Source organism: Python bivittatus, unplaced genomic scaffold, assembly GCF_059951505.1.
Source record: "Python bivittatus isolate LINGU-HERP-01145 unplaced genomic scaffold, Pbiv_v1 ctg000020_np1212, whole genome shotgun sequence".
Classification (NCBI taxonomy): Eukaryota; Metazoa; Chordata; class Lepidosauria; order Squamata; family Pythonidae; genus Python; species Python bivittatus.
The window spans coordinates 127,011,050-127,033,778 of NW_028277030.1; the positions used below are offsets into that span (position 1 = coordinate 127,011,050).

At 40.7% G+C, this 22,729-nt stretch overlaps 2 protein-coding genes across 7 annotated transcripts in view; one reads left to right on the plus strand and one right to left on the minus strand.

Annotated features, from left to right (window-relative positions):
- The first annotated feature begins 314 nt into the window (after positions 1 to 314).
- Positions 315 to 22,729, plus strand: part of ERLEC1 (endoplasmic reticulum lectin 1) — a 29,253-nt gene continuing 6,838 nt past the window's right edge. For both annotated transcript variants that reach the window (XM_088149332.1, XM_088149327.1), the window contains exons 1-9: positions 315 to 556; positions 4,154 to 4,258; positions 7,971 to 8,051; positions 16,514 to 16,591; positions 16,754 to 16,817; positions 18,159 to 18,199; positions 18,806 to 19,029; positions 19,709 to 19,838; positions 20,647 to 20,808. In XM_088149332.1, coding sequence (XP_088005458.1) covers positions 389 to 556; positions 4,154 to 4,258; positions 7,971 to 8,051; positions 16,514 to 16,591; positions 16,754 to 16,817; positions 18,159 to 18,199; positions 18,806 to 19,029; positions 19,709 to 19,838; positions 20,647 to 20,808 — 1,053 coding nt within the window. In that variant the 5' untranslated portion in view covers positions 315 to 388. The remainder of the gene's footprint in view (positions 557 to 4,153; positions 4,259 to 7,970; positions 8,052 to 16,513; positions 16,592 to 16,753; positions 16,818 to 18,158; positions 18,200 to 18,805; positions 19,030 to 19,708; positions 19,839 to 20,646; positions 20,809 to 22,729) is intronic.
- GPR75 (G protein-coupled receptor 75) overlaps positions 2,823 to 22,729 on the minus strand; it is a 51,661-nt gene continuing 31,754 nt past the window's right edge. For 2 of the 5 annotated variants that reach the window (XR_015797629.1, XR_015797625.1), the window contains exons 2-3: positions 21,871 to 21,940; positions 18,485 to 18,731 (exon numbers count right to left, since the gene is read on the minus strand). The gene's annotated coding sequence lies outside the window, so the exon portion shown is untranslated. Of the gene's footprint in view, positions 3,227 to 18,484; positions 18,732 to 21,870; positions 21,941 to 22,729 lie in introns of those variants that run through there. The other 3 variants (XR_015797627.1, XR_015797626.1, XR_015797628.1) reach the window with 2 other exon arrangements.

The following is a 22,729-nucleotide window of genomic DNA, read 5'->3' on the forward strand; positions in this document are numbered from 1 at the left end:
AAAGAAAGATTCTGAAATATATTGAAAGCAGTATACTTCAATGAAAAGCTCGCTTTGAAGGTCAGAATGCCATTAATGCCTGTGACACGGAGTGATCTCAGAAATCGAAAGAATTAGCTTGAGGCGTTAGAAATTAATGTTCTCTATATTATATTTCGACAATACCATGTGTGGGAAGTCTACTCTTATTTTCAATCTTCATGGACAACCGAAACAAAGAAGAAGTAAACCCACGGCCAGCGGAAACCAAGCGCAGCTGATCGTAACTCTAGGATTTCAGTGGACAGGAAGTCACGTGGCTTCCTCCTCCGGAAGTAGACGTGGCCGGCTTCTTTGGGCGTGTGGTGATTGGTGGTTGCCGGCCGTCTCGGACGGGCTCCCGCAAAGAATGAAGCGGAGAAAGCCGGAGCTCCGGAGAGGGGCTGTGCTAGTGCGCCTGTTGCTGTGGGGGCTCCTGGAAACGAAGGCGGCCATGGGCGGCGGCGGCAGGTCGCTCCCGCAGTTTAGCGACGACGTGCCTTTCCGAGTAAACTGGCCGGGCAAAGAATTCATCCTGGTGGGTGGCTGGCTGGCTGGCTGGAGAAGGGAGTTTTAAACGAGGAGGAATAGAGGGACCCGGTGAGGAAAGTGGCGATTGGTGGGGAGAAGGGCCGTGGTATGGGAAGCCCGGCGAAGCAGGCCGGGCCGGGACTCGCCTCTTCGCAGGTGCTGCCGGATCTGAAGTGCAGAAATACGGATGACCGCCAGGTTGTAGCAAAGAGATACCACAGCTTTAAATCTTAGCTGTTCCCTTGTGGTAGTTTTCCACTTCAGATGTGGTAGTTGTAGATTTTTGCGATTTTTAACGTGACGAAGTGACCTGAGAAGCCGAAACGTTGCAAGCTAGTTGGTGACATTGGTTGGTTCTAGGGTCTTACTCGACTGTGGCCTTTTTTCCTTTTGCTAATGAGCCAATATGGCTGGGCTGTCTTTCCTTTTTAAAAGGAACATTGGTTGATCTGTCCGTGGTTGCTAGATGCGGTACCTAAGTGGAGCCTTTGCGTTCCAAGGCAGTTTCTCACACTGAAGGTGAGTTTATTGTCTTCTTGTACTGCGAGTTACTCAGAGTCGTCTGACTGGTTACTGTTATGGACACTGTATACCACTCGCTACTAAACATCCTCTACAGAGCACTGAATGAAATTGGATCTCTAGTATGATCCAGCAGGGTTGCTCTTAACCCTTGAAGTTGCTATGTATTCTGCCAAAAGTTCTACCAATAAAAGTCAAATTGTCCCTCCTGCACCCTCCTCCCCCAACTGGCATGGTTGAATATGAGAAGCAAATCTGAAAGAAGTGCTTGAGTTGAAGAAAACGGTTAGACCTTAGGTATGCTTTGGATTTTCACAGCTCTGGAAACAGCAGCACAATGGGAAGTTACTGTGATCAGGGAATGGAGGGCTGTGTTTAGATGATAACAACGGAAGCATGAGTTCATATTCCGTCTCTTTTCTCTGCTCATTTACCTTAACCCAGATCACTGTGTTTCAGTTTGTACCATGGCAACAGCATGGATTTTAGTGTTAGAATGGTGATATACCATCATGAATTTATCATAGGCTAATGATTTGAAGGAGTAATTGGGCAAAATAAAATATACATTAAATTCAGAAATTTCTATTTCTGATATTATTAGAGTTTCTAATAAAATAAATATTGGGTACCAGTTACATGTATGATCATTGAATCTTTTTCCAATTGATTTTGATCAGCCAATTGTAAGTAACATTTTCCCTTGATATCAGTGGAACCTAACTATGACTAAGTTTCTCATGTTTGTAGGATCATGCTTATTCCCCCTTAAGGATTTCATTCACTTACAGTATTTTGATAGTGTAAAAGTGAGTTGCATGTTTCTAACTCTGCTAAGGCTATGCATTGCTTCAGATCTGACTCAGAAGAGATGCTTCCAAATGTCAAGGAGCACAAATGTACCACCTGTCTGCAACTCATCACAGCTGCTGCATTCTGGAAACAGATGTGTTAATGTGTCCTAATTTTGCATTCCTGTTCTTTCATGTTCCAAAAGATCTCTTCTGAATCAAAACTGAAATATTGTATAGCTAAAATTGGCCTTTTGGATAACCACAGAATATAAATGTTAGCAGGTGGTTGAAAATGTGTCATAGGGCAGTTTGCATGTTGGTTTTGACAAGCTGCTTGTGCTTTGAAGGAATTGTTTTCCCTGGGTGGCAAGTTTCATTGTGAGTAGGATAATTTAATTTGACAGCCCAGAAACAATAACGTTTTTCAGATAAACAGTGTGGTAGAAAGAAATGACAACTGCTAATTGATTGTCAGAGATAGATTAGAAAAAGAAATGCAAGTCACTGAGGAAATAACAATGATTTGGTAAATCAAAACTAGTTCAAAAAGTCATCTGAAGCTAAAGTTCAACATTATTTCCTCTTCAGCCATTTACTTTAGACTTAGCTTGTTGAACATGGGTGCTCTCCTGATGTATGGAGCAACTTCCACAATTCTCAGCTAATGTGGCCATTACTGAGAAGTCTATATACCTAGAGCAGTGTTTTTCAACCTTGGCAGCTTGAAGATGTGTGGACTTCAACTCCCAGAATTCCCGAGCCAGCATGGGGTGGAGAAACACTGTATTTTGACTGATTATGTGCCATCAAGTGTCGACTCTTAGCAACCACATAGATTGACTTTCTCCATTATGATCTGTCCCTAACTTGGTCTTTCAGGTCTTCCAACAGTGTACCCATCGCCACTGTAACTGAGTCCATCTACCTTGCTGCTAGCCATCCTCTTTTTCTCTTCCGTTCCACCTTTCCCAACATTAGAGCCTTCTCCAGAAAGTTAGGTCTTCACATAATGTGTCCAAAGTAGGATAATTTGAGCCTGGCCATTTGTGCCTTAAGTGTGAACTCCAGGTTGATTTGTTCAATGATCTGTTTGTTTGTTTTCTTGGCTGTCCATAGTATTCTCAGGTGTTTTCTCCAAAACCAAAGTTCGAAAGTGTCATTACTTTTTTATCTGCTTCTTCAACTTTCACTTCCATAGGGTGTTACAGAGAATACCATTACTTGCACTGTTCTGATCTTTGTAGGTATAGACACATCACGACATCTGAATATCTTTTTCAAGGCCTTCATAGCTGCTCTACCAAGTGCTAGTTTGTGGCATATTTCTTCACTGCTTATTCCTTTACTGATGATGGTTGATCCTAAAAGGCAGAAGAAACACTGCATTAAACTATGAGTATTGTTTAAATAGTTTTTGTTACTCATAGAGAATAAAATGGATTATTGACTATATCAGTTTGTAATGTATGAGCTCAGGACTAAAAATAAATGGATTTCATTTTTTTAGAGCAGAATTATGTTTTCCACAACTGGAAAGATAAGTGCCACTCAAGTCACCTATTTCTAAAAATGTTGTCTGTCAAGGCCTATGATTATCCTCATAGATTCTGCCTTGTTGCAGTGCTAAATTGCTAGAGGGCATGTTGTATACATAGAAACAAGGCTATGGAGAAAACAATTCTGCAAAGAATACAGTAAGAGCAAACACAATGTACCACTTACGTGGGTAGGCTGCAGATTAATAAAAATAACCCAGGCTCAGCTGTCCTCTGTAGAAAGGACTGTCTGAAACCCCAGAGAATTATGTTTGATCAGTGTTGAACATACTGAGATATGTGGACCAATTACTAATTACTGTATAAGGTAGTTTCCTGTGTTGTTACGAGCAGCAATCATGCCTGCTTTCAGGCTGTGTGAATTGATGACTGATACTCTGTGCAGTTGAGAGCATACCATGCAAATGTTATTCAAGCACTGAAACTTTTTTTTTTGCAAAAGCCTGTTTTTGTAATTGTTATGAAATTTGTAAATAATCATTTTTCTTGTGCAATTGGGAAAAGTGCCCTTTTAATTTCTCTAGTTATAGAGTAGAAAGGGAGCTTTCTTTAAAATTTCATTTGCCAACATGACATTGCTGGCAGCTTATCAAATGGCTTATTTAACAATGATGTTTGCTGCAGCTCTAAGAATAGACTCAGTACTGTACATTATTTGGAGTAGCAAGTCAGCAAATTTATCTAACAAGGACCTGCTTCTTAGTAATGTTTGTTTCTGTGTTTCTTCTTAAGCCTACTGCTGGGGTTCTGTACAAAGAAGATTATTACATCATTATGACAACAGCAGATAAAGAAAAATACAAGTGCATTCTTCCAGTGTTAGCTAATGGAGATGAGGCAAGTTATTCTACACCAATTATTTCATTATAGAAACTACCAAAAAGTGTTATATAAAATATTTAAGATGCACAAAAGGGATTACATCCAATCAAATACTTTTTTTTAAGTTGCTGTGAATTGTTAGCATGACAGGGACATGACTTTTGACATAGTTGTAATGGGACGTGGCAAGACATCTTGTGTTAAACATCAATTAAAGATGCAGTATAAAATGCATTTTAACTTGTTGAATCTGAGCTTTGAAACCTTGTACCCATTAAGATCTTAAGAGCCATCTATACTCTAAATTCTCTTCGAGAATTATTTCATTTGTAGTATAAAGTATTCTTATTATTTAATTGGCTCAATAAATTGGTTAAAAAGAATGGGTCATATCTGTTACTAGCATGTTTATATTTACAATAGGCTACCAAGAAATTATCAGTAAAATCCTTGGACACAAGAGAAATATTATGCTAATAATTTTATCTAGATGTTTGGCTTTTTTAACACTCTGATATTAGGAAATAACATTGTTTTTTATATACTGTCCAGAGTACTGACCCTATAAGGTAATTTTACATATTGTTCTTTGTACAGAAGCTGTATAAAATAGTTTGTAAAGTCTGTAATGAATATTCTCATGTTTAAGTTTCAGATGTTTTTTAATAATTTCTGAATAGTCTGACATTAATATCTGTTATTAAACTGTTTTTATTTAAATTATATTTAACATACTGTTTTTATTTCATGAATCTTGTTTGTTATTTGTAATACAACAAAAATGTATTTGAGTTTATTAGTAAAATGGTTCTTCCTGAACAGCATCCCAGATGTTGTTCAATTACAACTCCTGGTGATCTCACCCTGTATAGTCATTGATGACAAATGTTGATAGTAATAATTGAGTAACATCTGGAAAGCCACACACTCACTACTCTTAAATAGCAAATCCTAAAGTACAGGTATCTTATTTCTTTATTTGTCAAAATTTCTAGGCTACCCAATTCTAGTACAACTGGGTGGCTTCACAACATTAAAAAACTATTATATTAAAAAGGCAACACTCATGTAAAAGAACAGTATAACTTTATTCAACATCACCCCCCAACTTAAAGGGGACCACCAAAACATCCTAGCCCAAGGCCTGGGGAAAAAGCTACGCTTATAAGAAACGCTTAAAGGCAAGCATGGTGGGAGCCAGATGAATCTCCAGGGGATGCTGTTCCAAAGGGTAGTGCTACAACAGAGAAAGCCCACTTCCTGGGTCCTGCTAGATGACATTTTTTAATCAATGGGACCCAAAGCAAGCCACTTCTGTCAAAATGCATCAGATGGGCAGACACCACAGAGGACAGAGGATCCCTCAGATAGTCCCTGTGCCATGTATGGCTTTATAGGTAATGACCAGCACTTTCAATGGCACCAAGAAGCCCACTGGCAACAAGTATAGCTCAAGTAGCAGGGGTATCCCATGGCTATTGCACAGTTTGCCCATTACTGCTCATGCCACTGCTTTCTCATCCAGCTGTATCTTTTAGGTAGTCTTCAAGGGCAGCTCCATGTGGAGCACATTGCAATAGTCCACCTGCGACCAAGGCATGAGTGACTTTGAGGAATGTATCTCAGTCTAGGAATGGGTGTAAATAGTGCAGAAGTTGAACCTGTGCCAAGGCCTTCCTGGCCACAGCTGCTGCCTGCTCTACAAGCAGGAACTAAGAGGAAGATCTCCAGCTTGTGCACCAGTCCCAAATGGGCAGTGCAACTTTGTTCAGGAATAGACATAGAAAGCCCCCAGTACCAGGAGTATCAAGCACCCATAGCCACTCAATCCTGCTAGAATTAACCTTGAGCCTGTTCCTACCCATCCAGATCCCAACAGCCTCCAGCCATTGGGATAAGACCTTGACAGCATCCCCTGGTCCACCACCACCAGTTTAATATAAAACTGAATATCATCTGCATAGTGATGATTCCTGATCCCAAACTGACAAATGGCCTCCCCCAGAAGCCTCATGTAGATGTTAAGCAGAAGGGGCAAATATGTAGAGCCCTGAAGCACCCCACAGAGCAGAGGGTTTGATCTCTTCTCCCCACCAAAAACAGCTGAAACCAACTGCAGACAAAGGAGAAGAACCACTGTAACACTATGTCCCCTACTCCTGCTTCCTAAAGCCAGTCTTGAAGGAAGCTATTGCTGATGGTATCAAAAGCTGCTGAGAAATATAAGGCCAGGACAGTTGCACTACTCCCATCCCAGGTCCTCAATAGGTTATGGACAAGTGTCTCAGTACTATGTCTAGATATGAAACCTGATTGAAAAGAGTTCAAATAATATGTTTTTTCCAGTGTCTTCTGTCACTGCAACCCAACCACCTTCTCAACAGCCCCCTCCAAAAAAATGAGGTTGGAGACTGGACAAAAATTGTCCAGGACAGTTCAGCTCCAGTGATGGCCTCTTGAGGAGGGGTACATCACTGTCTCTTTCAAAGGTGGTGGAACCACACCCTTTTTCAAAGAGGACACCTTCACATGCCACCTCTTGAGCAGCCCTTGCAAGCCAAGAGGGACAAAATCTAACAAACAAGTGGCTGGGTTTACAGTCTTAAAGATCCTGTCCACTTCCTCAGGAGTTACAGAATCAAATTTCTCTAGATAACCAAGCAGGGCTCTGTCTCTGTCACTTCAATTGGACTAGCCCAATCAAAGTCCAACTCAGAATCTGAGCAACATTGTCCACTAGATGTCTGGAATATTCTTCACAGTGCCCAAAAAGATAGTCCTGAGGTTTATCCCTTCCAACAAGGGGCAAGTCACTTGAAAAAGGTGCTGCTTGACTGTCAGCCAATGCTATAAGAATGGAAAAATAAGTACATTTCAGTATTCTTATCACATTGATCTAATTCCTAGTGCAGGATTTTACATTTCCTCTGTTGGACTCCTCTTAGTCTTCCTCCAAAAGCACTCTTTGTGTGTCTTCAGATATTTCATCTCCCAGAGGTTCTCAGAAAACCAATGATCCCCCCAGGATTGTCGTAGAGCAAGAGGCTACATAGGAACAAACTGATCCAAGGCTGTCATTACCTGCCCATTCCAGACAGAAACTAAAGCCTCAGATGAATAGCCCACCAGATCCTCAGGAAAAGATCCCAAGAGCTCTCTAAAACCCTTCTAGGTCCATCAGGCAACTGGGATGGATTGATCTAATGTCAGCAAGTAGCCATTTATTAGCACAAATGGTTTTAAATATATTAGAGAGGAAAATGAGAGAAAACCTATGGAGGGCCAGGAGGTAAGAAGAAAAGATAGTCGCAAAAGGCATGTATTAACTTAGTAAATATTTATACTATAAAAATATCCTGCAAGATTCATAAGCAGTTTAATTCAGGGAAGGTATGGCTGCTATTTGCATGGAAAAGATATTCATAAATTCCTCTTCAGGTGGTTTTGTGGTTCTTTGGATCCTGTTCAATTTCTTTCATAATTTTTGAGAAAGTCTCTGGGATTCTGTTGCATGGATAATATGAGAACAAGTACTAACTGATAAATGTAAAATCTGGTCTGTGTTTATTCCTTGTGTTTCAGTTCTTGATTTGTTTTCCAGTAATTTGTTTTTTGTATTAATTTTTAGCAATGTAATAGAATAAATATATACATATACAATTCATAAATTTGCTAACATTTTGAGTTTATTCAGGACAATAATACTATCCAATTATTCTTATTTTAGGAGGAGGAAAAGGATTATAAAGGACCAAGCCCAGCTGAATTGTTGGAACCTCTGTTTAAGCAAAGTAGCTGTTCTTATAGAGTATGTTTACTTTGGTCTAAGATTGTTGTTGTTTAGTCGTTAAGTCATGTCCGACTCTTCGTGACCCCATGAACCATATTGCGCCAGGCCTTCCTGTCCTTCACTGCCTCTCTGAGTTTGCTCAGTTTCATGCTCATTGCTTCAGTGATGCTATCTAACCATCTCATCCTCTGCCGTCCTCTTCTCCTTTTGCCTTCAATCTTTCCCAGCATCAGGGTCTTCTCCAAAGAGATCTCTCTTCGCATTAGGTGACCAAAATATCTGAGCTTGAGCTTCATTATCGATCCTTCCAATGAGCAATCAGGGTTGATTTCCTTTAAGATTGACTGGTTTGACCTCCTAGCAGTCCAGGGGACTCTCAAGAGTCTTCTCCAGCACCACAGTTCAAAGGCATCAATTCTTCGGCGCTCGGCCTTTTTTATGGTCCAGCTCTCACAGCCATACATTCACAGCCATACATTACTACTGGAAAAACCATAGCTTTGACTATGCGGATCTTTGTCGGCAAGGTGACGTCTCTGCTTTTTAATATGCTATCTAGGCTTGCCATAGCTTTCCTCCCAAGGAGCAAGCGTCTTTTAATTTCATGGCTGCAGTCTCCGTCTGCGGTGATCTTGGAGCCCAAATAAATGAAGTCTGTTACTGCTTCCATTTCTACCCCTTCTATTTGCCAGGAATTGATGGGTCCAGATGCCATGATCTTAGTTTTTTTAATGTTGAGTTTCAAGCCAGCTTTTGTACTCTCCTCTTTCACCCTCATCAAGAGGCTCTTTAGTTCTTCTTCACTTTCTGCCATTAGGGTGGTATCGTCCGCATATCTGAGGTTGTTGATGATTCTCCCTGCAATCTTAATTCCGGCTTGTGATTCTTCCAGCCTGGCATTTCTCATGATGTACTCTGCATATAGGTTAAATAAGCAGGGTGACAGTATACAGCCTTGTCGTACACCTTTCCCTATTTTGAACCAATCGGTTGTTCCATGACCGGTTCTGACTGTTGCTTCTTGGCCCGCATACAGATTTCTCAGGAGACAGGTAAGGTGGTCTGGTACTCCCATCTCTTTAAGAATTTGCCAGAGTTTGTTGTGATCCACACAATCAAAGGCTTTTGCATAGTCAATGAAGCAGAAGTAGATATTTTTCTGGAACTCTCGTGCTTTCTCCATGATCCAGCGAATGTTGGCGATTTGATCTCTAGTTCCTCTGCCTCTTCGAAACCCAGCTTGTACATCCGGTAGTTCTCAGTTCATGTATTGCTGAAGCCTAGCTTGTAGGATTTTGAGCATAACCTTGCTAGCATGTGAAATGAGTGCAATTGTACGATAGTTTGAGCATTCTTTGGCATTGCCCTTCTTTGGAATTGGAACATAAACTGACCTTTTCCAATCCCGTGGCCACTGTTGCGTTTTCCAAACTTGCTGGCATATTGAGTGCAGCACTTTAACACCATCATCTTTTAGTATTTTAAATAACTCAGCTGGAATACTGTCATCTCCACTAGCTTTGTTGTTAGCAATGCTTCCTAAGGCCCACTTGACTTCACTCTCTAGGATGTCTGGCTCAAGGTCAGTGATCACACCAGCGTGGACATCAGGGACATTAAGATCTTTCTTGTATAGTTCTTCTGTGTATTCTTGCCACCTCTTCTTAATCTCTTCTGCTTCTGTTAGGTCCCTGCCTTTTTTGTCCTTTATCATGCCCATCTTTGCACTAAACGTTCCTTTCATATCTCCAATTTTCTTGTAGAGATCTCTAGTCTTCCCCATTCTATTGTTTTCCTCGATTTCTTTGCATTGTTCATTTAAGAAGGCCTTCTTATCTCTCCTTGCTATTCTCTGGAAATCTGCATTCAATTGCTTATATCTTTCCCTTTCACCCTTGCTTTTCACATTCCTTCTTTCCACAGCTATTTGTAAAGCCTCATCAGACAGCCATTTTGCTTTCTTGCATTTCTTTTTCTTTGGGATGGTTTTAGTTGCTGCCTCCTGTACAATGTTACGGACCTCCGTCCATAGTTCTTCAGGCACTCTGTCTACCAAATCTAATCCTCTAAACCTATTCATCACCTTCACTGTGTACTCACAAGGAATATGATCTAAGTCATACCTGAGTGGTCTAGTGGTTTTCCCTACATTCTTCAATTTAAGCCTAAATTTTGCAGTAAGAAGCTCATGATCTGAGCCACAGTCAGCTCCTGGTCTTGTTTTTGCTGTCTGTATAGAGCCTCTCCATCTTTGGCTGCAAAGTATATAATCAATCTGGTTTCGGTATTGACCATCTGGTGATGTCCATGTGTAGAGTCGTCTCTTGTGTTGTTGGAAAAGAGTGTTTGCTATGACTAGCTTGTTCTCTTGACAGAACTCTATTAGCCTTTGCCCTGCTTCATTTTGTACTCCAAGGCCAAACTTGCCTGTTATTCCGATTACTCCTTGACTTCCTACTTTAGCATTCCAGTCCCCTATGATGAAAAGGACATATTTTTTTGGTGCTAGTTCTAGAAGGTGTTGTAGGTCTTCATAGAAGCAGTCAACTTCAGCTTCTTCAGCATCAGTGGTTGGGGCATAGACTTGGATGACTGTGATATTGAATGGTTTGCCTTGGATACGCACTGAGATCATTCTGTCGTTTTTGAGGTTGTACCCCATTACTGCCTTTCCCACTCTCTTATTGACTATGAGTGCAACTCCATTTCTTCTAAGGGTTTCTTGCCCACAGTAGTAGATATAATGGTCACCTGAATTAAATTCACCCATTCCCGTCCATTTCAGTTCGCTGATTCCCAAGATGTCGATGTTCAATCTTGTCATCTCATGTTTGACCACATCCAGCTTGCCTTGGTTCATAGATCTTACATTCCAGGTACCTATACAATATTGTTCTTTACAGCATCGGACCTTCTTTTCGCTTCCAGATACATCCACAGCTGAACGTCCTTTCGGCTTTGGCCCAGCCGCTTCACTCTTTCTGGAGCTACTTGGAATTGCCCTCCGCTCTTCCCCAGTAGCATATTGGACACCTTCCGACCTGAGGGGCTCATCTTCCGGCATCATATCTTTTAGCCTTTTGACATTGTCCATGGGGTTTTCTTGGCAAGGATACTGGAGTGGGTTGCCATTTCCTTCTCCAGTGGACCACATTTTGTCAGAACTCTCTGTCATGACCTGTCCGTCTTGGGTGGCCCTGCACGGTATAGCTCATGGCTTCACTGAGTTACACAAGCCCCTTCGCCACGACAAGGCAGTGATCCATGAAGGGGTTGGTCTAAGATAAGTAGTTCTAAATCAGAACAAACTGAGATAAACTCCTATAAAGTTGATATGCTATGTAGAAATTTGTATTACTTTCTTGTGAAGTTTTTTTTTTTAGAATAGTTTTCACTAAGAGATTTTACATATATAATAAGTCGATTCAAAGAAAAAGATATAGCCTCTGGTTGCTGCTGCTGAATGCCAGGTCAGTTTGTAATAAGGCTCCCCTCATCTGTGATCTGATTGTGGATGAGAGGGCTTACCTGGCATGTATCACTGAGACCCGGCTGGGTCCTGAAGCAGGGGTTGCCTTTTCTGAAATTTGTCCAGCTGGGTTTCGAGTGTGGCATCAACTGCATCTCTGGTGTAGGGGTGGAGGTGTGGTGATTGTCATCAGGGAAACCCTTATGGCTTTTAGGGGCCCTGCCTGACAGGTTCCCCGGTGTGAGTCCCTGTTCCTTAAGTTAGGCTCTAGGGATCAGTTGGGATTGTTGCTGTTGAACCAACCTCTCTACTGCATAGCAACCTCCCTGCCTGAGCTCCTTGATGCCATTTCCGGGTTGGCAGCTGGAGTTCCCCATACTTATGATTCTGGGGGACTTTAATCTGCCTTTCCTGGGAATGGGGACTAAGGTGGCTTGGGAGTTCATGGCTTCCATGACTGCCACTGGCCTATCTCAGGTCATCCAGAGCCTGACTCAGGAAAGTGGTCATACTCCAGATTGGTGTTCTTGTCAGAGCAGTGGCAATGTGATCTGAAATTGGGGGAGCTTTTGGTGTCCCCTTTGCCATGGTCAGCTCATACCCTGATTTCTGTGGGTTTCTCTTGTGCCACTATCCACTGCAAGGAGGTTTGACCCATTCGATTGGTCCACCCCCAGCAACTGATGGACCCTGACCAGTTTCAAAGGGAGTTGGGGGTTATTCCTGTTGGTCTGCTGCATGGTCCATCTGAGGCCCTGGTTGCCACTTAAAATAAGGGGGCAGCTGAGGCCTTGGATTGGATCATGCCCATGCGACCTCTTTCCTCTTGGGGATCCTGACATTTCCTGTGGTTTACAGAGGAACTGAGGGAGATGAAATGGAGGCTACTAGAGCATCACTGGCACTCAACAAAGGACAAACTCGACTGAATACAGGTTAGAGCTGCTATTAAGGCCTACCTCATGGCAGTAAGGGTGGCGAAATGCCAGTACTTCTCCACCCTTATTGCATCCACAGAGTGCCACCTCACAGCCCTGTTTTGGGTAACATGGGCCCTCCTAGGTAAGAGAGGTGCAGAGAACCTCTTACAGGGGCATGTGGAGGAATTTGTGCAGCACCTGTTAGATAAAGTCGCTCAGATTTGTTCCCAATTGGATGCTGGCCTTGTCACAGGTCCAGGGGAGATCCCTGAGGAGGAGTCTTGCCTGGTTATCTGGGAACGGTTTGAACCTGTTGGACCTGAGGAAGTGGACAGGGTCCTCAGGACTGTGAGCTCAGCCACCTGCTCTTTAGATTCATGCCTCTCATGTGAGTGGGTTCAGATGGTGGTTAATTCTTTGGGTGAGGGGGTTGCTCCTTAATTTGTTAAAGACGCCGTGGTTTGCCCCCTCCTCAAGAAGCCATCGCTCAACCCCACTATTTTGGACAATTTTTGTCTAGTATTTCACCTCCTTTTTCTGAGGAAAGTGATAGAGAAGGTGGTTGTGCAACAGTTTCAGAGGACCTTGGAGGAAGCAGATTATCTGGATCTCTTTCAGTCAGGATTCAGAACTGGGTATGCGACGGAAACAGTATTGATCATGCTTTTGAGTGACCTCAAAAGGGTGGGATGGGGTAGTGCATCCATCCTTGCCCTACTTGACCTCTCAGCAGCTTTCAATACCATCAGCCATAGTATCATTCTGGATCGACTCAGGGGATTGGGGATGGGCAGCACGGTACTGTGCTGGGTCACCTCCTTCCTTCAGGGTCAATTCCAATCAGTGATGATTGGGGAGGAGAAATCCTGCTCTCAGCCCCTACTATGTGGGGTGCCACAGGGATCGGTCCTTTTTCCTCTCATTTTTAGTATCTACATGAGGCTGCTGGGTGAGCTTATCCATCACCATGGGGTGAGGTATCATCAGTATGCTGATGATACTCAATTATATATCTCCATTCCTGATGAATTAAGCAATGCTGTGAACGTCTTATCCTGGTGTCTGGAGGCTGTGTGTGTCTGGATGTGGAACGACAGCCTGGCACGACTGAGTGGCTGTGGTTTTTGGGGCCTGGTGGTTCCAGGGCTATGCCATCTTTTGTCCTGGGTGGGGTTGCACTATCCCAGACAGACCCAGTGTGCAATCTGGGGTTTCTCCTAGACTCACGACTCCTGCTCAGGGAGCAGGTGGCAATCATGGCCAGGAGGGCCTTTGCACAGCTCTATCTTGTGCACTAGCTGCACCTGTTCCTGGATTGGCAGGCCCTGCTCACAATCCTTCATGCCCTAGTCACCTCCAGATTGGACTAGTGCAATGCACTCTACATGGGGCTGCCCTTGAAAAGTATACAGAAGCTTCAGCTGGTTCAGAATGCAGTGGTGAGGGCAGTTATGTGTGCTCCGAGAACAGTGCCTGTTACACCTCTGTTCCGCAAGCTGCAATGGTTGCCAGTTTGCTTCTGGGTCCAATTCAGGATGCTGGTTTTAACCTTTAAAGCCCTTCATGGCATATGACTGGGCTATCTGAAGGGACCGCCTCTCCCCAGTTTGTTTGTTTATTTTATTTATTTATTAAATTTCTTCCTGTCCATCTCCCCGCAATGGGGGACTCTGGCCGGCCCACACAAAACATTAAAACCATAAATATATATAAATAATAAAACCTAAAAATTTAAACAAAACATTACTAAAAAAAGGAGAAAGTTCAAGAAGATGATGGATCTGGGGGTGAAGACAGCAGGCCTCTATGGGGCTAGCCATCCCCACACTTGATGTACTCACTCCCCACCCCAGGCCAAGTGGCAGAACCAGGTTTTCAAGGCCCGCCGGAAGGCCAGAAGTGAGGGGGCCAATCTCACCTCTGGAGGCAGAATATTCCAAAGAGTGGGGGCTACAACAGAGAAGGCCCACCTTCTGGACCCCGCTAATCAGAGTTCTTTTACCAAGGGGGTCCGAAGCATACCCCCTCTGTGTGATCGGGTGGGACGGGTTGAATACATGGGGAAGAGGCAGTCCCTTAGGTAACCTGGTCCCATGGCATATAGGGCTTTAAAGGTTAAAAACAGCACTCTGAATTACATCAGTTACATCAGCCTGCCCCATCAGATCTTGCCGAGAAGGCATGCTGCAGGTACCATCGGCTAGGGACCTGCATTTGGCAGGTCCCAGGAGGCATGCCTTCTCTGCTGTGGCACCCGCCTTATGGAACATCCTTCCTCCTGAGATTAGATCAGTGCCATCCCTTTTGCTATTCCAAAAGGCCTTCAAAACCTGTTTATGTGATCAGCCCTGGGGCTCCTAGGGAACCGGGGACTTGCTTAGATGCCTCCATTGCTGAGGGGACCATTTTTATTCTCCCTTCCCCTATGGTTTGTATTTCTGTTTTTTTACAGTATTTATTATTGGTTTTTTTATATTTTTCTATTGTTTTTATTTATTGTTTTATTTATAGTTGTACACTGCCCAGAGTCACTTCAGTGAGATGAGCGGCTATATAAATTTGCTAAATAAATAAGTAGTAAACGTGAATGAGAAAAGAAAGGAAAAAAGAGACAAAGAAAAAAGGAGATAGAAAAAAGAAAGAGAAAATAGAAGAACAGAAAACATGAAAAGAAATATAAAGAAATTACTTCCGATCTTCCTCTCGGCAGTTATACATACAATTCTAATCAAGCTTCTCTAAGATTACATCATAATTCCTGCCTTTCTATAACCTATTCTTTGTAATCATCAAAACCATAAGAAAACCAAAATCATCCAGGCATTGATGAATGTCAGTAATGACCTTTCTCTAATCAAAGAAGTCAGTTTGGCCATCTCAGCAAGTTCTATCAATTTCACCAACCATTCCTCCATGGTGGATAGTGTCCAGTCTTTCCATCTTTGTACATATTATAGTCTTGCCACAGTAATCATATACTGAAATAATCTTCCATGACTCTTTTCTAACTGTGTATCCATCATTCCTAAAAGGAAGAGTTCTGTCTTCAGTTGAATATTAATCTTTAAAATCCTCTGTATCTATGTTTGTATTTGAATCCAATTTTTTTTAGCTTTTTTACATGTCCACTAAGCATGATAGAATGTCCCTTCATGTTGTTCACATTTCCAACATACATTTGGAATGCCTTTATATAATCTAGATAATTTCTCTGGCATCATGTACGAACAATATATCATTTTCTAAAAATTCTCTTTAAGTTGATAACATAATGCAAATTTCAACCCTTTTGACCACATATTTTCCCATTGATCCATTTGTATATTATAACCAACATTCTTAGCTCACTTTATCATACATTTTTAACTTCTTGTTCTTCCATTTCAAATTTCAACAAAAGTTTATACATTTTAGCGATTACATGTTCATCATCTGTACACAATTGCACTTCAAATTCTGACTTTCTTTGCTCCATACCCAAAGTCTTTTTATCCATTTTAAATTTTTCTGATAGCTGTAAATGGGAAAACCATTATCAACTATATCTTTCCGCCATCAGTTGCTCTCTTCATTTAATTTTATATTCCTCTGGATGATTCTCTAATAATTCCTAGTACATTAACCATTTGTTTTTGCCTGTTGTTTCTCTTATGTAAAATGGTTCTTGTGCTGAGATCCATAAAGATATTTTCAGCCACAGCCTGGGTTTATATCTATTCCATTTTTTCAGTATGGCACATCTAATAAAGTGGATTTTAAAATCGTTTACTTTATCTTACCATAAATATCCATCCAATCCAAATTGCTGATGGTGGCCTATTGCAAAGTCTTGAATTTGATTTGATCAGCCTGTTGCTGGGATGATAATGACATTGTATTAGCACAAATTCCATAGCATTTGGCTTCCTTTGTTATCATAGAATCATAGGGTTGAAAGGGACCTTGGAGGTCTTACAGTCCAACCCACTATATTAAGTAGAATTGGGCGACATTACATATTGATATAGAAAGCTCAAATATTTACAAAATCCTTAATGTTTTTGCTGTCTAAACTAGAATAATACATGATTGTTCATGGAATATATTTTTAGATTGAATCGTACTGGACTTATGAAGTTTGCCATGGTAAACATATTCGACAGTATCATGAAGAGAAGGAAACTGGGCAGGTATGTATCATTTTACCCTCAAATATAATAAAAAGCTTAAAAGTACCATTTTTGTACTGAACTTTGGATCCTTCTAGCCTATTGCTTTAACAAATATTGAAGCATTGGAGGAGAAGTGGTTGTCATGAAAATAAATGAAAATGTCTCTCCTGTTGTTTGTAGAAAATAAATATTCAAGAATACTATCTTGGAAATATGCTGAGAAAGAACCCACTGCTAGATCCAGGTGGGTTACTTTCTCTTTTAAGCTCTAATGAAAAGAAATAGTCATTATGATTTATTCATGAAAGAAAATACAGGCTTAAACTGTATAGAAGTAGAATAATACACCATCTCTAATTCTTAGTGAAAACATGGTAGTAGTTAAACTTTGTTGATCACCTCTTTTTTTATTTCATCATATACTGATGTTATGTTGCTGCTTCATTCCTTACTTACAGAGAATTAGTTAATTAATTACATGATAGCATGAAGGATAATTGTATTGTATAGAAGCAAGCTGCAGCTAACAAAATGGGATAATCAATCACTTTACAAGCTTTCCTTCACTTTATTTGCAAGCTGAGGACTTCAGTAGAGACTGTTTTCATGTAAGTATGGAAAGTATATAGAATATAAGCAGATCTGATGCACGTGCTCTCAGGCAGCTTCCCATCTGAGAGTCCATTCACACCTATACATTAGTCATGAAGTTTGAATTCAGTCTACAGACGGAGATACAGAATCTTTGAGAGGCTTGGTTGTGGTCCCCAGAGACTTCCCGGAAATTATTACCAAATGGTATTTTTCAGTGTGACAGAAAAGAGAAAATAATAAGTACATGACTGAAGAGAAATTGTATCACCTATATTTAATGTTAAGAATAATTACATTAAATTTAGTTTTTGTCCTGCACTTACATTGCATTTCACTATGTGCTGTGTGGCATGTAACTGAAAGACCAAGTATTACAGCAAAAACACTTGCTCTAAATTTAGAGGTTTAGATTACGTGTTGATCAAACCTATGTATTTACAGGTCCCATGAACTATATCCAAATAGCACACCTAAGGAATGTATTTGAGCCAAGATCCAAAGTAGATTAGACATCAGGTGGATGGATTGGCTGCAGTTCTTCTTACGCCACAATAGACACTTTGATAATAATGAGAATACAGCAGTGTGATGTTTTCTGTATGTTAGTGCAATGTGTAGCATTTTGCACACTACTATATTATAATAAATGAATTCCATATTCCCTTCAGCTAAGCTCACAGATGGAAAATAAGCCCAACACGAGGTACCTCTTTTTGATTTCACATTTCTCTGAAAATGCCCCTTTATGCATTTGCACTTTTCCATAATTATAGGCTTGAGGACCTTGAATTGATCCAGTAACTCATAGCTTATTTTTGAATAGCTATACCATCTTATTCCATACTGACTTTATGTTAGACCCAGTCAAGTATGAGAACTGTGGTAAAAGAAAGTCTCTACTTCAAAAGATTTAGTTTTCTGCTATAGAGAAATGAAAACACAGGTATTGGTTACTGAAAATAATATGGCGGGGTTTTGCCATATTTTCCAGATCAAGAAGAAAAGGGAATTGAAAAAGACACTGCAAAAGAGGCAAGTGAGAAATTTGGAATTTTACTTCCCCCATGGCCAACTTTACTTAGTAATTAATATCTGCTCTTAAATTTCTTAGTTCCACTTTTTATGGTGGTTGACGCATACTTGCTTTTCTTGCGGCATTAGATACACAATAATAGTGACGAATGCAATTTTATTTATTTGTTCTATTCAATTTGATGCCACCCATTCCAAATGACTCTCGGCGGCTCACGATATACCAGATGTTATTAAAAACAATGTAATAAGAAAAAACAAATAACAAAACCAAAGTAGACCAGAAGAAAAAGAAAGAACAAGATGGTGAACTCCAGCAGACACGATAAAACATCTCACCACCTCCAACATCCAGTGGGGCTCCAGCCAGCCTAGCCCAAGGCCTGGAGAAACAGCCAGGTCTTTTTGGTCTTCCAGAACACCAACAGGATAGGAGCCTCATTCGAGAAGGCAATGTCAAAAAAGTTATTAATAAGTAAATACTTTCTTAGTCCTTTTGACAGAGTCAGTAATTTTCAGATCAATTGGTTTCCTGTAAGGTGAAAGAATATTTGTATCATTTTCAAAGCTAATGCTGATATTTCTCTCTATATTTTACAAATCTAGATTCCGACAAAAAATATAGAAGGGCAGATGACCCCATATTTTCCTATAGGAATGGGAAATGGCACACCTTGTAGTCTGAGACAAAACCTTCCCAGATCAAGCTCAGTAATGTACGTCTGCCACCCAGAAGCAAAACACGAGATACTTTCCGTGGCTGAAGTCACTACTTGTGAATATGAAGTAGTTATTTTGACACCTTTGTTATGCAACCATCCTAAATATAGGTAAGAAATTGAGATAACAGCTAACATTGTAGGCCAGAATCCAAGTATAATATTCTATAACTCTCTTTTTTAAAGGCACTTTATCATTAGCTCTTAGTAGAATTTTCAGATTGTTGCTTTAGCTGAGTTTTACTTAGTAGTGGCTCCTATAAAATGAAGTACCCAAGGCAAGTTCTCTCCTTTTTTCCACTCCATAAAATATAGGATCACTTATCCATGGCACATTATTTCTCTGCTACTTTTTCCTCTTTCTGCTCCATGACTGCTTAGTACTGGCATGTCTTATATCCAAGAGAATGTTATGGTGCCCACGGAAATTTGCTTGCCTCACTTTTGCTAGGCATAGCTAAAGAGAGGTCAGTGGACTTCACCAGACAGGGCAGATACATTTTAGCTTTTTAAAAATCACACCCCAGGCTATTTTTTAAAACGTGATTCCTGTATGATATTTTCCTGTGGCAGCAGATCACAGATATATGCCATTTCATAGATACCAGTAGGAATCTTATGTACCTATAGCATTATACTAAAATTCCACATCAGCACAAAATACTCTGGATGGCCTTAGATGCATTATTTTTATACTTTATCTGAGTATGGCATTATAGTTTTTGTTGAGCCATTGCATAACGTGATTTTATTGAAAAAGCTGTATAAACTTTTCTTGTTCTTTGGATAGGTTCAGAGCTTCCCCTGTGAATGACATATTTTGCCAGTCACTGCCAGGATCACCACTTAAACCCCATAAATTGGAACATCTAGAACAGCAGCAAGAAATGATGAAGATGCCATTTAGAAGACCCAAGGAGGTCCGAAACTGGAAACGCAGGCTTTGATGTTGTATTTGGGGCATAGATTGCAACCACCCACTCTCATACCTGGCTTTTTTGTTACTATATGCGTAAACACTATTTTTTAAAATATTTCAAAGGCCGTTCAACTCCAGACTACTTTGGGTGGCAAACAACAACAAAAACAATATATGAAAACAATTAATCAAGAAAAGTACAATAATTAATCTAGAGGGAACAATCCAGAACCATCCTTGCTAACTATTAATTAGCAGCCACTGATCCTCATGAACTATCCAATCCCCTTTTAAGTCAGTCCTGAATCTCCCTGCATTTAATTTCAGTGGATGACCTAATATTGTCAAAGAGGGAGAAGGCTTCTTTGTAGCTATATTATCTATGCCATGCATGCTCTTATATACCTCTCAAACAAAACCAAAGTTATCTTTCCTGTTTATATGCATTAAATTAGTATAAAGAAGCAGGGGAGATTGTGAGATTGACACTTATTAGTATCATTACATGAGAGCAGCCGTGGCTTTGTTGCCTGGATATAACAGAAGTTGTAATCCAACATATCTGGAAAGCGTTAGATTAAAGAACACATTCAGGTTTAGTACATTGCATGTTTTACATTTTTTCCTTGCATTTATAATTTGACAACTGAAATTAATATTTTTTGTATCTTAGGCTATACTGTGGGTGCAGCATGTTGTGGGTGTTTTTTGATGCAGACTAGGGAGCATGCTCCTCTGACATTAATCTTAATGTACATGGTAAGGAAACATAAATAGTATTTAAATCTCAGTATTTTTTTAATTTGCAGGAAGAAATTAATTCAGCAAAAGAAGAAAAATTTTCCTCCTTCCACAAACCAGTTGCTGTTGGGACCTCCCAACTCTTAACAGTTGGAACAACACACATTTCCAAGCTGACAGACGATCAGCTCATTAAAGAATTCCTTAGCGGATCTTATTGCTTCCATGGGGTGAGAAACACAGTTTATGCACTGCTTTTTACATATATTTTTGTATGTTTTGCAGGATTTGTATAAAATTCAAAAGAATATTGAAGTGATTTCTATATCCCAAAGCAGACTTTATGAGGTTTATACATACCTGTTTCTGGAAGAACTGTAATACTTTAAAAAAAATAACCCTGATGAGAATCTCAAACAGGTTCTCTGTGTCAGGTTCCACTCATACTTCTATTACCCCTAGTGTTTCCCTTTTATGTATACTTCCATTTTAACAAATCCCAAACCTTATGATTACAAACATGTACTCAGTTTGTGTGTGTGTCACATTTTCCCTGAACTTTCAGAATGTAGCTCTCAAAATAGCTTTCTCCTTGCTCTTGTTTCTCCAAACTGTTACATATGCTATAAGGAATTCTTAGGATCAGTCAGACAAAAGACAACACATCGGGTCCTTATTCATAGCATAATCAATGATAGGAAGATATTAGACTCTGCAAGATTGACTCTTTCAGTCAGATAATTATGCATCCATATTCATTTAATGCATATAAACAGAACTCAGTTCCCCCTCCATTTTTTTTCTTCTGCCTTCAAAGCAGTATGATATATTGTTTTAGGACCTAATTGTTTTATTGTTCTGAGATTAACTGTCTCTCTGCCAATAACAGTGTTGCTTTTGCTAATATATCAGTGTGCCTATCCTAAAAGGTAGTCACTTCTAATTTCCCCAAAGAATTAATGAAAGACTTTAATTAAAACTCAGCTGGCAAATTTTCATGATTAGTACAAACTTGATCTTCTGTTTAGTGTCTTCTCCTTCTAGGCATCTGCACCAGATACCCAGATCCTATGCTGTGCTATTCTCTTCCCAGCATAATAATCTCTGTGCCACCTCCTCTTTGATGATCTTGAATCATCCAGGAATCTCGAGCAGCTAAGGCTGCCTAAGTCCAGTTTTGCCTGGAAGCCATTTTCTCCTTTCCTCTCACTCCAACCCCAGTAGCCTTCTACCAGGTTGTTAGCCCATTTTTAGCTTCCTTCCCCGTGACAGAGACTGTATATGTGACAAACCTTATCTGGTTTTTTTCCTCTCTCAGCTCTTTTCCAGGCTCAGCTGATCAGCACAGTGCAGTTTGCATGTCTAGAAAATTACATGACAGGATAGCAGATGATGTCTACCTTCTGTCACATATACACCTTAGGAAAACACTTGTACTTTTTAATTGTTCTCATTCATTAATACAGAATATTGGGGATATGCATTTCAAGCATCATAACGCCTGTTCTGAGTTCAAAACAAGCTAGAGCCATGATTAGAGCCTACCTCATGGCAGTAAAGGCGGCAAAACGTAATTATTTCTCTGCCCTTATTGCATCTGCAAATAGCTGCCCAGAGGCCCTGTTTTGGGTGACCTATACCCTCCTTGGAGGGAGTAATTTGGGGGTCTATCTTCAGAGCCATTGTGAGGAATATGCTGAGCATCTGGCAGGTAAAGTGGCTCACATCCACTCTGCATTGAATTCCAGCCTTGATGCACGGCCAGTGGGGGCTATGGGGGCTGAGTCTTGTATGGTTATCTGGGAGGAGTTCGAACCCGTTGAACCTGAGGACATGGACAGGGTTCTTGTAACTGTTAGTTTGGCCACTTCTGTGTTAGTTTTGTGCCCCTCCTGGCTGGTCAAGGCTGCCCAGGAGAGGACATGTAATTGGGTCTGGGCAGTGGTTAATTCCTCCCTGAGGAAGGGGATGGTCCTGCCGGCTCTTAAGGAGGCAGTGGTACACCCCCTCCTCAAGGGGCCATCACTCAACCCAACTAATCTGGTTAGTTTTTGTCCAGTCTCCAGCCTCCCCTTTTTAGGGAAGGTTGTTGAGAAAGTGGTCACACAGCAGCTTCAAAGGGCTCTGGATGAAGCGGATAATCTGGACCCC